The sequence below is a fragment of the Hydra vulgaris genome, chromosome 09, assembly GCF_038396675.1.
Source record: "Hydra vulgaris chromosome 09, alternate assembly HydraT2T_AEP".
NCBI lineage: Eukaryota > Metazoa > Cnidaria > Hydrozoa > Anthoathecata > Hydridae > Hydra > Hydra vulgaris.
Window position 1 is genome coordinate 56,021,056 of NC_088928.1, and position 17,839 is coordinate 56,038,894.

The 17,839-nt window shown below is 30.5% G+C and overlaps 1 protein-coding gene across 1 annotated transcript in view; it reads right to left on the reverse strand.

Moving 5' to 3' along the window:
- Positions 1 to 393: 393 nt before the first annotated feature.
- The window catches only part of LOC101234965 (ectopic P granules protein 5 homolog), a 135,642-nt gene continuing 118,196 nt past the window's right edge, over positions 394 to 17,839 (reverse strand). The window contains exons 30-34 of the mRNA XM_065806109.1: positions 3,971 to 4,279; positions 2,841 to 3,848; positions 1,521 to 2,740; positions 1,293 to 1,429; positions 394 to 1,161 (exon numbers count right to left, since the gene is read on the reverse strand). Of these exons, the coding sequence (XP_065662181.1) occupies positions 995 to 1,161; positions 1,293 to 1,429; positions 1,521 to 2,740; positions 2,841 to 3,848; positions 3,971 to 4,279 (2,841 nt within the window). The 3' untranslated portion in view covers positions 394 to 994. The remainder of the gene's footprint in view (positions 1,162 to 1,292; positions 1,430 to 1,520; positions 2,741 to 2,840; positions 3,849 to 3,970; positions 4,280 to 17,839) is intronic.

A 17,839-nucleotide genomic window follows, 5' to 3' on the forward strand; every position in this document is an offset into this window, starting at 1 on the left:
TCGTAATATATCATTGGTAAAAGTTGCTAAACCTAACGCAAAGCTTAGAACAGGCTAAGCGAATGAAAATTTTATTTATACAACTAAATTTAAAGTGTAAAAGATATTGAAATAAAAATAATTTAAGAATCTGACGATCAAACAAATTGAAGATTAAAAAGATATAACATTAAACATGCATACATTTACTAAAACTTTCTTAGAAGTTTACTTAGAAATAGAATTATGGTCCAAGAGCTGAATCATTAAAGTACAGTCGAACTCACGTGGCAAAGCATTTTGGCAAAAAAATGTTATTAAATAAATTTCAACTGAAAATTAAATTATTTAACTTTAATGGATGAAAAGAAAAAAAGTTTTTTATTTTTTATATGTATATATATATAAAGAGGATACAAAGATATCATATATAATAAAATTCTTAACTACAATTTTAGTTTAAAAAACAATTTTATTTAAAAACTTTAACGCATAAACTTCGAACATTAATTTCGAATTTTATTTATATTCAATTGACAAAGAAAATCATTAAAAAAAAAAAATAAACATAACAAAATTCATTCATGAAGTCACAAGTAAATCCTAGTAAAAAAATAGAACAAAAAATAGATAACTTACATATTTTTATTAAATGTCTATTAATTGAATCTTACAGGACTTTATGACTAAGGTTACTTAATTAGTTTGTCAAAGTTGACGAAGTTTTATTCTTTCCTGATAAAGTGTGAAACTTCCTACTTTATTTCCGAAATACGAAAAACATTTAACACATGTGAGTGCTTTAAAACACAAAACCTTTAGGTCACAGATTAATATTTCTTTCGCTTTGTTTCATGTTTCCAAAGTATGATATTGACAAAATAGTACTTAAAATACAGAATCAAAACGTTAATGTATTCTAAGACTATTATCTTATGATGCATTCTAAGATTATCTTGGAATACATTGGTCGATTATAAAATTGAAATGTAATTGTGAACTTTCGACTTTTTTTCTAAGTAATAGCAGCAGATACGTAGCTATACTTTTTAAAAAACTGTTGACATAAATACGCAACTAATGAACATCCATCTTTAATAGTCGTTGACTGGTTAGAAATAAATTGAACTATCCATTGAATTTGATCTTGAAAGTCTTCATAGGTTTTGTTCTTCAGTAAACCTTTAGAAATAAAAAAGGTATAAATTGTAAGCATTTGAAATATAAACGATTAAAGAATTAAAGATGCAACCTAAAATTTATAAAACAAAAACAAAATTTTAAACAATAAACAAAAAACAATATTTTCTTACCAAAGAACGAGGCAAGTGCTTTTTCGGCATCTGGAGAAATGCGAGAGGTCGTAGCTTGTTTTAAATCGGAACCATTTTGAAATAGAACCATTTTATTTATTAAGAACAAATGAACAGCTTTAGCACTCATTCGAAATCTAATAAAATAAAAACAAATTACAAATATCATAATATTAACACATATTTATTTAAATAAATTTAAAAAATACATTTAAAAAGCTATCGTACTCTTTACTCAAATTACTTTTTCTTCCAACTCCTAATGATCCAAGTATTCCGGAGTAAATTTTTTCTTCGCTCTTTGATTGACAAAAAATGTTAAAGAAATTAAGATGTTTAATAAGTTGTTGATGCTGAATTTTATTTAAATCGCGAAAATCTAGTATCCTAACAATATCGAATATTTGTAACCATAACAACAATAACTTTGATTCGTAATCAATTGGAGCTGATGGCTTACTGCACCATTGAATAGTATTAGCCAACATAATTAAGTATTCTCCCAAACATTGAGCTTGTGGAATTAAATGAAGATTAAATGTATATAAAGTCAAATATGCACTTTGATTCAGTGCTTCTTTTAAAAATTCTTCTTTATTGAGTTCCGGCATAACAAAGGCTTGATAAACCTGAACCCAAGAATTTTGACTTTCTTCGCCGCAAAGCCTTGAAAAAAAGCATTCTATCGACATTTCTAGTATAGAAACTAAATGTTCTAGAGACGCGATTGATCGAGAAGCGGCAGATATAAAAGCCAACACAAGTAGTTGACTTTTTGATCCTTGCAAGTAACTGTGTATATTTTCCTTTATAACAGTAAATATTTCCGAAGAAGAAATAGAGTTGAGTAAATTAAAAGCAGTTACACAGTGGACAACAAGCTCCTGCATTTGTGCACTTTCACTACTGTTATAAACTAAAACTGATTCGATTAAAGAAAAGAGTCGATTAATAACAAAACTGTAATTTGCCGTCTTCGGTGTAACAGTAAGTGAACATCTTGAAATAAGGGTTACAACAACTTGAACAAAAATGTCGCGTTTTGCAATAATGTAATCGTCATTCAAAAGCTGTGAGCCGTCGTCATGATACCCGCATACAAATTCAAGCATACTAATCATACTCCAGGTTAAAGATTCTTGATTAAAAACAGAAAATGAATCCGCTGTCTCCGCAAACCATTGGCAAGACCGTGCAGTTTGTTCAAGTACCATAAAATTCCAGTATAAACTTCTAGCCTTATAGAAAACATCTTTTAATTTATTATAGCTAAATTTCAATTCTTGGTTAGTTGCCATAACAACAAATATGTTTAACAAAACTTGATGAAATTGCCCGAGAATATTAGGACTCTCAATTAAGGAACAGTTACAAACTACATTTTCCAAATCAATATTGAAAAACAATTCAACAAAAAATGGAAAAACAGCCGGGTAAGTTATATGCGACTAAAAAATAAACGAACTATTATTATTATTTTCATAATCATTTTTATTGTTACTAATATTCCTAGTATTGTGGTAATATTTAATTTAAATAAATACAAACCTCTAAAATTTGATTCAGTTCTTCAAGACTTGGATACATTTTTGACCACGGTAACGTAATAAAAACACTATGGAATAAATCTAAAGATTGTTTTTCAGTGACAGCCGGCACTATAGACTGGTAATAAAAATCCCATAAATAATTGAGGACTGAACAATATCCGTTATTGGCAGGAACAGTTAAAAGATTTATACACTCAGTGAATGAGCTGATCATCATAGCTACTAAATCTGTCCGTAGTAGAGACCAAATCTTTCCTTTTGACTGGGGTACTAGCCAAGGCTGGTATAATGAACAGCAAATAACCCAATTATCTTTAATCAACCTTTCTAAATTATTGCTAGTTGTTGCTAATGAACACTTTATTATCATTGTAACCAAAGTTTTCAAAAGTATACTTAAGGACTCTATATAAATACTCCAACTTTCGTATAAACTGTCTAAATTACAAACAACCTCATGAGTCTTATTTTGGAAATAACTAATTAAAAAATGCACTGATTCATTAACTTGTGTAATGGATAAATCTCTTTTTGCAATAGAATCTTGAACAACCGCAACAAAATCAGTCCAAAAGACTGGGGAAATAGATCTACTTGATGAGATATCTAACAACTCAACAAGAACTTTGCTGTAATAACTGTTAAAATCACAAAATAAAATTGACATTTGTTTACGAACAATTTCCAGAACAACGGTTGCTTCGCTGTTCGGTTGAGAACCAAGATTTTTTAATGCAATCATTATGAGCATAACAATCTTTAACTTTTCGGAATCTGGAGGAGAACAGTCTAACCACGCATTTATGTCAAATTTTGAAAGTAAAACAAATACTGTTGTTGAATAATTTGCATCCAAATGGTTTGCAAGTTTTGAATATAAAACAGTGAAGTTGGTAATATCTAACAATGGACTAAAATGATGGCCTAAAAAAACAATTAACTCTTGTCTCTTTAAAACAGTATCAAGAAGTGGAACTTGTTGAGTTGGGTTATTTGCAATAAAGCTCTGAAAATAAAAACATTTCAGTCCGAATTAAATAAAAATCAATAAAAGAACATTTATATAAATAAAAAAATAAACTACAAACCGTTATTAAACAAAAGAGTAAAAGTGAGCTTTTTAGTTACCTTTCCAAGATTCTCTAATGCAGTAGAGAAAAACTGTATAGCAAGAGGTGATTTTTTAACATCATTATCAACTAATTGAGCAAACAAGTAGAATAGTTTAATAGCAATACTGCTAATTTCTTGATGTTTTATATCATCTGAGAAACTTATAGATTCTGATAGTACTTCAATAATGCATTCAAGACGAAGAACTGACTTACAAAGATTATCATCAATCTGGGATATAGATAGTTGTAAAAAGTTTTTACACGTTTCTCGGTTGTCTTGAAGAATTCGCATTATTTGGTCACGAAGCAGCAATTCATTGAACTTAATAAAAACAAATATGAAATCAAAAATAACAAAAATAACAATAAAACAATCACAAAAATATAAGAACACTGTAAATACTCATATTTATATACATACATAATGTATAACATATTTCACTTATATACTTATTAAACTTGTGACTTAAACTTATATGCCATGAGACGATAAAAGTTAACAGCTAAAATTTAAAACTTGTATTAAATTTATATACAAAAATATTGATTTGAAATTGAACAAATTGAGACAGTAGAAATTTAATAAAAAGAAAGAAGAGAGATAAAGAACAAGAAAGAAGAGAGATAATGAACAAGAAAAAAGAGAGATAAAGAACAAGAAAGAAGAGAGATAATGAACAAGAAAAAAGAGAGATAAAGAACAAGAAAGAAAAGAGATAAAGAACAAGAAAGAAGAGAGATATAGAATAAGAAAGCTGTTGATAAAAAACTTACACAACTGTAAATTGTATGATGCAGGAAAAGAAGATGTGAGAAAATTACGAGGAAAAAACTAGATAAATAAAAGTTTTGATTACGGAAACCATGTATTACTACCCATTTAAACCATGTATACTATCCATTGCAAAGTTAGCAAAACTAACAACTCTCCTCTCTTTATCATGCTTATCGATAGAATACATAAGATACTCCATAAGAAGTAGTGAATGATAAGCCAAGTAATGAATAATAAGCCAAGTAAAGAATGATAAGCCAAGAAAAAGAAGATAACTTAAGAGTGTTGCGATCAATATAAAAATATCAATAATATTGAAATAATTGGGTAAACAATTATTCACCAGCCACTGCAAGCCCAAGCTATCTCAGAAACGATAACACATTCATGATTGACTAACTGTTCTAAGCGATTAAAAGGTTATGACATTTTTTAAGACTGGAGTATATTGGCAAAGAAATTTGAAGTATGTTGGCAAAAAAATTGAAATTTGACAGCAAAAAAGTTCATATTTTTTTATACTGTGATAAAATTACTAATGATTATTTTCAGGGATTTTTTTAAAACTGATTTATTACTAAATTCTTTTAAATAGTTTACTTTTGTTTTCTACATCTATTATGCTGGCATTGATGCATTTATAAAACATTATTTCCAGTTTAAGATGTTGAATGCTGGATCTCCTTGACTCAATGCATGGGTTTTGCTTTTGTCTGTTTTAATGAGTAGGCAACTTTTTTTTTATTTTTATTATTATTTATTTTTTGTTATTTCACCTCCCCAAGGCCCAAAAGGCCACTACAGATGAGGAGGGTTATAACCTACTTAATTGTGGTTATAACCCTCTCTGTACTCTATAACTCCGAAACACGAATCTTGACAAACAAGGCCGCTGTGCAGAGAAACAAGTTGAGCGCCGTACTACCAGGGACATGGTGGGGATCGAACTCGGAACCTCTTGCTTATGAAGCGAGCACTCTACCACTACACCACTACCGCATTCTATTCTATTCTAACTTATTCTATTATCTACTAACAAGGGCAGAGCTCTAAAACTCAGTTCTATGGTTCTGAGGCCTGCTGGTAGTCAGGTTTCTCAAACTCCATGTAGCTCTCAGAGAGGTTGATTCCATCAACAGCTGAAAATTATAAAAGTACTAACAGTGCCATGTTTTGCATGGATGGTGTCCCTGTTAGTACTTTTAATGTGCATTATTGAGGCCACATTTGGAGCTCTTTATTACGGCTTAGAGTTTATTAATAATAATGAAGCAATTGCTTGGACAATTAGTTAGTGTACTTAGTAGTACCAGTGGTTTGAGTCAAGTCTTTAACCAATTTAAAAAATGACTAAAGTTTCAAAAACTATAAAACACAAAAAACCATCTTCATCACCAAGTTCTGTAAACCTATCATTCACTAATACTTGTGGTTTTCAAAGTTTTCTTCTGTTTAGTCTTATCTTTTGCAAAGTTTATCAGACCAACTTGCTCTTTGTGAGAATTTAAGGTTAGCTGTCTCAACTTGTGATTTTAGTGTTGAATTCCTTTAATTCATAAAGACTCCAGTAGTCATATGCTTAACCTGGGCATTTTCATTTGTAAGAACTCACCCATTTCTTAGGAAACTAGGTTTGAATCCACAGACTATCCTTTTATGTGCTTTCATTTAGCACCACTTCACTCTATCACCTTTCTCTTTGTTCTATATCGCTCTTCTTCATCTCAAGACTGCACTCTTTTTAATGCCTTTTTGCCCCTTTCTCTTTATCCTTCAACCAATATCGTTGTTGTTGGTGACTTTAATGCTCATCACACTGAATGGTTTGGCTCTAGCATCAGTGACTCTGCAAGTGTTAAGGCCCACAACTTTTGCCTTCCTCAATCTCTAACACAAATAGTCAAATTTCCAACTTGCTTTCTAGACGATCCGAATCACTTACTTTCTCTACTAATCTATACTTACTCAACTTATGTCTTATTTCTGATCCTAATCAGTGCTCAGTTTCTCCACATTCACCCTTAGGTGCTTCTGATCATAGTTTGACCTCTCTAAAACTATTATCTCATTCTATTTCATCATCAGAATCCCCCCATCATCATGCCATTCTCAGAACTACCTTGAAGCTGACTGGGACTCTTTCCATGATTTTCTTCATGATAGTCCTCGGGTAGAAATCTTTCGTATTCCTGTTGACAAATGTGTTTCTTACATAACTTCTTGGATTCAGGCTGGCATTAGTTAGCATTACTTCTTAGCATTACCTTTGAGAATCAAGCTGGTATAAAATCTTTTATTTCTTCTCGACTTTTCTAAGTCAAGCCTCACTCTTCTCCAAGGTTTCCTCTGATTGTACTGCTGCAATTTCCAATCATAACCATTATTTTTACTAAAATTAACTAGTTTTAATTTAAAAATCAGTTTTTAATATTTATTATTTATAACAAAATGTAGATATGACAGAACTCTAAAATTTTTGACGTAACTCTAAAATTTTTGACGTAACTCTAAAATTTTTGACGTAACTCTAAAATTTCGTAGTTATCTTTCTTTTGTTGCATTTCTTTAATTGTGGACAACATACTTGTTATAGTCTTGCAGAAGTGTACTTTGGAGCTGTCATCTATACTTTTAAAATTATTTAACAAGTACTGATCAGTCTCATTTTCCAGCCTGCTGGAAAATGGCATTTGTTATCCATATTTTCAAACACTTAATCTCTTATCTTGAATCTAATAACTTACTTTCTGTTCATCATTATGGATTTCAATCTTTTCATTCTAATGCTGAATTGTTAATGGTAACAAGCGACAGGTTTTATCATGCATTGATATGGGGAGGTTAGGACTATTGCTCTTGACATTTCTAAAGCCTTTGATAAAGTCCGGCACGCTGGTCTTCTTCATAAGGTCACTTCTTGTGGCGTAAGAAGCGACCTTATGTAGAAGGTCGGTGTCAGGTAACATCTTTAAGATTATTGAATCTTTCCTTACCAAAATTTACTCAGAAGTGAGGCTTTAGAGACTTTTAGAATATCTTCAACAGTGCCATTAACAAGGGTAGGTCTAAACTTCCATCTTTCATATATGGGACTGATCTTATTACATCTTCCAAAGATGTAACTACAGAACTATTTACAAAGAACCTTTCTTCTAATTCGACTTAACGAATTTGAATTACTTTTATTATTATTAAATTGTATGGACATTTTCTTCCTTCCATTCAAATTAAACAGGTTAACCCATTGCTAGACATTCAAATCACAGCTTCCATTGCTCAAGTCATATCTTAATTAAACTCTTCTATGGCTTTTGGTCCAGACAACATTTCTGCATTAGTCTTTAAAAGTTATTCTCCAGAACTCTCTACAATTCTCTCCAAACTATTCAATAAGTGCTTGACTGAGACTTGTTTTCCTGCCTGCTGGAAAATGACAACTGTTGTTCCAATTTTCAAAAATTCTGGTGAACATTCTGACCCCTCCAATTATTGTTTGATCTGTCTTCTTTCTGTTATTAGTCTGTTATCTGTCTTCTTTCTGTTATTAGTCTGTTATCTGTCTTATTCTGTTATCTTTGAGTCTTTGATAAACAAATTTCTCATCTCTAATCTGTTCTTGTATGGAATACTGTTGCCATATCTGGATTGGATCTTCGAAACATACCTTTTTCTTTTAGAAAAGGTGCAAAAACGCATTGTAAACATAGTTGGACCTGCTCTTGTTGCCAACCTTTAACCATTGTCATAATGTTGCTCCTCTTTCTCTTTTCTATAAAAACTATAATGGGCGCTGCTCTAAAGAGCTAGGTTCTTTTGTGCCACCTACTTAAATTCATTCTTTAGTTACTTGTCATTTAAGTCTTATCCTTTTACTGTGACTGTTACTAAGTGCTCCAGAAATTCTTTTTTGTCTAGTTTTTATCTTCGAACATCAGTTCTTTGGATGAAGTTTTAAAAAACTATATTGATTTTTAGTAGTTGCTAAACTTAAGATGTTCAAAGTTTGTCAAACAAAGATTAAAACTTGCTAATAATAGCAAGAATACTAGTTAGAATAGCAAAATAAGTAGAGAAAATTTCACAATAGTTAAAGGAATCAGAGCAACCTTTAAAGTTTTCAAAAATTGAAACCACAGCTGCTATTTTCCAGCAAGTGAAACCACAGCTGCTATTTTCCAGCAAGTGAAACCACAGCTGCTATTTTCCAGCAAGTGGCAAAACTTGATTCAGTTAAGCACTTGTTGTTCAGTTAAGTAATTAACAGGAATGTTGTCTGAAGCTGATATCTAACAATAGATTTAGTAGATTTCTAACAATTAGATAGACAATAGACAAGTTTCTTTGGGATGACAGGAAGAGTGTAACCATTAGATTCAAAAGATGAATTGAGGAAATTTTCTTTAAAAATTGCTGTTTTATCTTTGAAAGTGGTAATAATAGAGATGGAATGTTAGACTTTTAATGATTTCTAAATATCTAATGAAATAAAGATTTTCCAAAAGAGATTTAGTAATCTGAGAATAATGGACCTTGTGATAGCTATGGTGACATGGGAGTATCACCCTCAATGTGTCAGGTTTTATGATGGATGTGATGAAGATGGTGTCAGACAAAAGGAATACTGTAACTAAAATTAAATTCTGATTGATTTGTTTTAGAAAGATTTTGACCATTTTGTTGTAGAAAGATCTTGACTGCTCTGTAAAGTATATCTTTTTTATCAGAATGGATTTTACCATCAAAGTCTTAGAATTATCAATCTGTGTTGTTATTGAATTTGCTCTGAGCATCTTTAGATTAACTTGCTTTTATGAGGAAGAGGAGGTACTACACATTAGTAAAAGTACATATACAGATAAAAGCTAGATTTATGTATATATATAAAGTACTGGTCAAAATTATAGCACTAATGTAAAATAAAAATTGAATGATAAAAACGTTGAAAAAAATAGGCTAAAAAAATAGAAATGTTAGATTTAGCTCTAAATATTTGAGAAATACGATCTGAAATAGAATTTACCAATTTAATGCAAAGATTGTCCCAAATGTCTTGATTTGCATCCCTTAGGTCATTTGTGTTGCTGGTGTTGTAATTTTCAAGTTTTTGGTCAATAATTGACCAAAGATCTTTGATTGGATTTGCATCTAGTGAAGTGGGTGGCCATTTTAGGAGCCAAATTTTCTTTGTTGCAAATCATTCCAGAGCTTTTTTTTGCTTTGTGACACAGTGCGTTATTTTGCATAATATAACAATCTTCAGCTTCAGAATTAAAAAGAGTGTCCATATAGTCAGATAATTCAGCAATAACTTCTAAATAACAAGAAGCATTCAAATGACCTTTGTAAAACTTCAATAAACCTATTTCATTTGCAAAAAAACATCCTCATACAGAAAAAATTTCACATCCACCTTGTTCTCTTGTTGTAAAATTAAATAGTAAATCTTTTTCATTAGGAAGACGACATACAAGCTTACGATTCTTTTTATTTATGACTTCAAAATGTGATTCTTTGCTAAATACCACATGATGCCATTGATTTCAAGTCCGATCAACATTTTTTACACCAAGTGAGTCTCTTCTTTTTCTGAGCCTTATTTTGATAACAATGTCGTTTTTGTGTGTAAATTTTCAACCTTTTTTTAAACAAACAACAATGAACATTTAGCAATACCAGCAATATTAAACTGCTGTTGAATTAAGTTTTTAACAAATTGTCGTCACTCAGAGCTCAATGCTTTGCAACCCGTTACATAAATTTTATTTTAACTTTAAAATTCCTGAAATAAATTTGAAAAATGATTACATTTAAATAATTAACTATGACGCTAGTAGATAAATAAAATATCATACACAACAATGCATCAATGCATTTAACTATTCAAACTGTCAAAATTACGTATGAATATGAGTGTGCTATAAACTTGACCAACATTTTTTGTATATGTTTGTAAAATTGTTCATTTCTAAGATGAATAATGAACAAAGTTTTTAATTTAATGTCCACATTTTAAATGACTAGTGTAAACACATTTCAAAAATACAGTACCTCTCAACAATATGATTAATGCATACAAAAATTTTACATGACAATTCAATTTAATAGGTTGTGCTATAATTTTGACCAGTACTTTATATATATATATATATATATATATATATATATATATATATATATATATATATATATATATATATATATATATATATATATATATATATATATATATATATATATATATATATATATATATATATATAGTAAAGGGCTTAAATATACAGTTTGTGTTAAAAAACAGCTCTTTGCTTGTTTGTGGTATTTAAATGGACAAAATTAAGGTTAGATTATAACAAAACGCATTAATTTTAAAACTAGTTGCGATACAAATTTAATTGTGGAAACTAATTAAGATTAAAAAACTACAAAAACGCAAATTAAAAGAATGCAATGTTTTTAAGAACATTCTGAATGTTTTTATTTTATTTTTTTACTGTAAAACATGGGCGGAGTGTTGCTACATCAACTATCTTATAGCCTGCTGCCACAAGGAAGTGCTGTTACATCGACTATCTTATAGCCTGACTCGCAACAGAGTGCCGCTACATCAACTGAGGGTTTGGTTAGGGCAAACAGTCTATCAAAAATAAAAAATAAACTTTTTAAAAAAAGCTTTTAAATTCTTTCCGGTCTTTAAAATAATTTAAAAAAACAACAACCTAAAACATTTTATGGTAAAAACTTAAAAATTACTCTTGCAAGAATGCTAGAGTATATATATATATATATATATATATATATATATATATATATATATATATATATATATATATATATATATATATATATAAAAGGCAGGGATGAACCCAGACCTGTTTAATACCGCTGGAGCAATTTGGGCGCCCAAAAAAATGCACCAAAAGAATATTTTTTTACGTATTTTTTTGCTTTTACATTTTTATTAAAAATAGAATTAAAATGTTTCGATTTTAAATGCTGTAGTAAATAACTAATTTTCTGTTTCCTTAAGCTAGTTCATTTTTTCTTCAATGAATCAAAAAGAAGTTATTTGGTGTAAATCGTTTAATGTTTAAAACTATTACTAAACTATTGTGTATATTGTTTAATGTTTAAAACTATTGTTGGGATGTTAGAATAAAATAAAAAATATGAAAAAACTTTTTAAAAACAACATTTTAAAAATGGACTAAAAAGTAAAAAATAAAATATTTCACGGGACCCAAGTACTTTGTGTATGTACACAACCTGAAATATCCATTAAAGTCAATGACTGAAAATGTTGGGTGCCAATAGGAATGAGTTGTACTTAGTTGCCCAACAAAAAAACCAACAAGAAAGCAAGTTAAATAAAATGTTGTAAAAAAATGAATTAAAACTTAATACAAAAATAAATTTTAAGACGATTTTACAACTTTAAAAATATTCATTCAGAGTAATGTTTTCATTTTAAAATTCAAGTTAAGTATTCATTTGAAATTCTTTAAAACTCTTTACGCATTTAAAAATAAATTATGTTTGAATAAACAAAGAAAAAATCATCTATATTTTTCTGTTTATTTCTTTATACACTACAAAAATGATTTAAAAGATGATTTTTGATTTCGCTACAATTTTTTGTTAAATCTTTTTTTGTATTGTCCGAAAAGAGTATAAATAAAAATGCTAATAATGCAGAACAACAACAAATAGCAAATAGTAACAAATCAACAACTAAACTGAGAGAAGAAATTAAAAAATCTGAAGAGTCTTTGTCTAACATGGAGGAGCAACTGTTAAAAACTTAGAGACAATCCAGAATAGATGATATCTCTAAAAGTTTCCAAACACTTTATCTTGTTGAACATTAAATCCAAGCAAAATGGGAAACCAAATTTGGATTTGCCAATTATTTGGCAACAAAACAAGGTTGGTTGTGTAAAATTTGTTTGGAGTATAGTAAAGAAAGCAAACACTGGATGAAAGAAGCTGTGAAGCTCTATAAACATCCAACCAGAAGGTTTGAAAGACATGAACAATCTATAAAATACCAAAATGCAATTGCCAAGCGAAATGAAATTAAAAAGATGTTAGTTAAAGGAAGGATTTACTAACAGTTGTTTGGCGGCAGGAGCCGCCAAACAACTGTTTGTATTATGTCAAGCGATTGATAAAAAGAAATAAAAATGTAATTACAAAATTTATGAAAACAACGTATTACCTTGCTGAAAAGAAATGGGCTGTGGGAAAGAATTTTACCAATACAGTCGAATTCTTAAAAGATTTGCCAGACGCAGATATTAAAAAATATCTGAATGATGCAAGTAGTCGCGCAATGTACTCATAAAAAAAAACCGTGGATACATTTTAAAAGTATTTTAACGAGTAAAAATTGTCTACTTGCTGCTTCAGATTTTAGCTTAATGGCAGATGAAATAATCGACATTTCTGACCATGCGAAACTACCATATATTTACGCAACAAACAAATATTTGTTTGTTACGTAAACTCAGACAACCACAATGTTACAGAAGAATTCTTAGGTATGGTGGAGGGTAATTGTAGCAAATGTAACTGTAACGATAACTAAAGGATTCGATATTAAATATATGCGGTTTAACAGATGGAATAGATGGAACAAACACCATGAGCGGCAAATGCACAGGGTTGCAAAGGAGATTTAGATATATAGTTCTGCATACTAAGTATATAAATTGCCATAATCATAAACTAGCCTTAGTGTTTGTGCATCTTCTGCCCAAGTTTAAAATCCTTCACAATGTTGATAGTCTTCTTCTGTCATCATGGAAAATGCTCAAATACTCTTCCATAAAAAATGTTATATTTGGAGAAGTTCAAGAGGCCTTAGTAAAAAAAGATGCAAGCTACTTAAGACTGCTACAACAAGATGGTTGTCACATGGCAAAGGGTCTAAAAGATTAGTATCAAGATATTTGTCTTTTGTTGATGCATTAGATACCATCCTCAACAAAGGAGCTGATCAAGAGGTGAAGAGGTTGAGAGACAAATTGTTAAATCCAGATACCACACTGTTCTTACTTCTTCTGGTCGATTTGTTATCGTACATAAACAGGTTTTCTTAGTTTTTTCAAAGACAAAGTTTATAATATGCAGATATTGGAAGTAAATTTAAATATCTAAAAAAATCAATCAATAAGCTTAAAGTAAGCGACAACTCTTCGTTTAGAAAGCTCTCAAATACTTTGTTAAATATTTCAAGAGAAAGCATGGAATTGGCTCATAGGCTACGAAGAAACAGCTTGCTGGAAACAACTGCTGCAGGTAACATTAAAGAAAAATTCAAAAAAATTCAACGTGAAATTAAAGTCCCCTTCTTGGAGGATTTTCCTGAGAACTTGATTCAGCATTTTCATTAAATGATCCTGTGATTCTGGCATTTCAAGAAAAGAACCAAGTGTATTCATGCGCTGGTGGATTTTTACGGAGAATCTCAGTCCTCCTCGTTTAAGCAGGAAACAAATACTGAAGAACCGTTGATTAATAAATCACAAATAATGGAATGTGATAATGAAAGAACAATTGGAATATCCAGAGCTACTCACTTTGTTTAAATTTTCTCTTCTAATTACACCTAGAACTGCTAACATAGAAAAAGGCTTTTCTGTACTTGGTCCAGTAGCAACCAAGCAGCAAAATATGTTGCAGCCATGCAATTTAGACAGACTTATGCAAATAGTTCTTCTTGTTCTGAAACATTTTATTAAAGCACATGGGAGAAATTAGTGGACAAATACAGATATTCCAGTGTTTGCTGTATTGAATTGTAAAATTAAAAAAAAAAAAACAATTTTTGTATAAAATATAACACTTTTTTTTACATAATAAAATAAATGCGGTAGTGGTGTAGTGGTAGAGCGCTCTCTTCATAAGTGAAAGGTTCCAAGTTCGATTTCCGCCACATTGTTTGAGTTCGACGTCCTGATTTGAGTTCGATTCCCGCCACATTGAGCGCTCGCTTCATAAGTGAGAGGTTCTGAGTTCGATTCCCGCCATGTCCCTGGCAGTACCGCGCTCAACTTGTTTCTCCGATAAGTGTATACCATTAGTGGATAGGTTAGCAGCGGCCTTGTTCATCAAGGTTCGTGTTTCGGAGTTAGAGAGTTGAGAGAGGGTTATAACCACAAGTAGCCTTCTCATCTGTGGTGTCCTTCTTGGCCTTGGGGAGGAGAATTTTATATAAAAAATTCTCCTCCCCAAGGCCAAGATTTCTATCCTGTTAAGTTATCTGATTATGTTAAAGATAACCTAACAAATCTCTATCATAGTTTATTATTTCTATCCTGTTATATCGTTATGTTTAAAAAATCCCTAGCAAATGCAACTTAATGAACGCATTTTTTTAATTGTATATATTTTTAATTACTAAATTTACAGTAGATATTATATCTTTTAAACATAATTATTATATCTTTTAAAGGTGCCATAAAGTACTGTAAAAATTATTAACCTTCAGTAAAAGTTAGATGAACAGAACTGTTAATATTTATCAGAATCAAAGTTAAATAATTGGAATGATAAAGTTTAATAAATAAAAAATAAATAATTAAGTTTAACCTTCCCTTCACTACCTTCCTTCCCCCTTCACTACCTTCCTTCCCCCTTTACCCCCTTGCCTCCCTGTCAACGCAAAAAAGCGGTACCCCCAAATAAACTCTGGGTTCATCACTGTTAGGGTACGTCACTTACAACAAAAATGAGCAAAGAAACTTCTAGCATCAATATTTAGTGCCAATATATATAATAAATAAAAATTCAAAAAAAAAAAAATTTGAAAAAAATTTTTTTTACTTACGGGGAACTGGTTTTTTTGTCATTGTAAAATCGTAAAAATTCCGTATATCAGATCATAAAATTTCTGAATTAAAAAAAATTATATCTCAGTGAATTTCCGTCCAATTTTAATGTATGAAAAAAACTGGTAAAATGATTGGCGTCAAAAAACCAAGATTAAACTAAGGCTGACGATGACTGGGAGCCCGGGTGCCTGTTACCAGACTTTCTTTTCTTTTTTTTTAAATTTCAAGTAATATTAAGTAATAATAAAAAAAGTTGAGAAAAAAAAAATTCTTACCTACCAGGGAGTTTGTTTGTTTTTAAGATATCAAATCGTAAAATTGAGATCTTAAAACTAATTAAATTTTAGTTTGATTTTTATGTTATTTGTGTCTAAACAGATATGAAAAAGAAAAAAACAAATGGCATTAAGATTAACTATTTGTTTGGCAAAGTTACAAATCCATCTCTTCTCTCAAATCCACAAACAGATGCAGATGCATCTGTCACCTCTTTTATTGCTCTTTCATAAGACTATGTGTGTAGGGGAAAGTAAGGTACTTCAAAAGGTGTCTCTAAGAAATTGTCAAGATCTTTTGTGTTTCACTTTGATTTTATACCACATGTGAAAATATACTTGAACTACCCATTTTAACTTTAGGTGAAATCTTCTTAGCACATCATCAGTAAAGCCATGGTCACTCATATAGATAAAAATAATAGCTTCTCCAGTAGTAAGCCATCTGCTATGGGAAAGATTGCCATACTTAGCCTTTTTAGGATTTGGGTCCATCTTGCCTGTAGTCAAACATGTAATCAGCTTATAGCATAGAGTTAAATCTGTTGACATTGAACTTAGAATTTTTTTAGGGATCTGGATTAATGATACCAACTGCATAATAAGTTCAAATATATCAAGCCTTTCCATACTATTCATATTGGTCCAGAAACCAACATTTGAATTGGTGGGTCCATATAGAGTGACAATAATGTTCCTCAAAAGAAGCTCATAGCAATGTAGTATACAAATAGACCAAAAACACTTTCTACCCAACAATTGTTCAAGATTTGTCAACGAACCTCCATCTTTCTCTAAACCAGTTACAGTGTTTGTTGAAACTCCTCCTATTACTTCAAGAGTTTTATGTACTCTCCAAGAAACCATCCAATTAAATAGTCCAATAGCTGCTCGTTTAACAGGCTAATTGGGAGGTATTGCCTTCATGGGTGTAAAATGTGTAATATAGTGACTATCAGATTCAAAAGTAACACTGATGTTACTTCTGTCACAGTAACACTGATGTCACAACCCTTTGATGAAATCGTTTTGTTACAGGGTTGTGCTTTAAAACTCTGGTAAAATCTTTCTGTCATCAGCAAATATACCTTTGATAGGTTGTACTTGAATCTTCATTTCTTCAGATATCATTACTGCTTTCCTAGCTCTAACAACTTTCTTAGGATCTACAGCCAAATAGGACATTTTAGGTGTTAAAAAGTTACCCAGAATAAGGTCTTGATAAAAAAACTGAAACTACTACTGATGTTGCAGCTGGTGAAAATCTCAAAGAACCTTCAGCACTATTACTAACAGACATAAAATTTAGTTTCCAGTTATCAGTTGAAGCAGGTTCATCATCCATTTCTATTCTATTTGAATTATCTTTACTTATGAAAGACTCAACAAACCCAGGTAGAAACAATTTTTTGGGCTGCTTTTCCTCTAGAAATACCAATAAACTTATTCCAGGCTAATTCTATTTTCTGTACCAATGATATCTTGTTTATTACCATAGGAAACTTGAAAAGAGCATTCGATCTTGCCCACTGCTGAAAAACCAAGTCTGTTAATTGTTCACTAAGTTCTCCTACAGAAACCAGCCTCCTTAAAAATAAAAAAAATAATAAAAGGTTTGGCTTAGTGAATACAAGTAAATATAAACAATATTTCTGCAATCTTTAAATGTGACTTTTAATTACATACTTGTCAACACTTTTTTCAATGAGTAAACATTCTTGTATTAAAAGACCTTTCCTCAGGTTATCTCTAATTGTAGGCACTTCTGAAGGATTAAGATCATTACTTCCCCCAAATACAGTGAGAACTTTGATCCTTTTTTCATAAAATTGAATCTAGTAATTTTAGAAGTAATCATTCTTTCTGTTATTAAATACTAGCAATTAACAAAACTGGAAATCGACCAAACTGGAAGTAAAGTACTTTTGTACTCGTTTTTTTAGGAAAATGTCAGATGTCTCTTCTGTATGTACTCTGTAAAGAATACAGTACATCATATT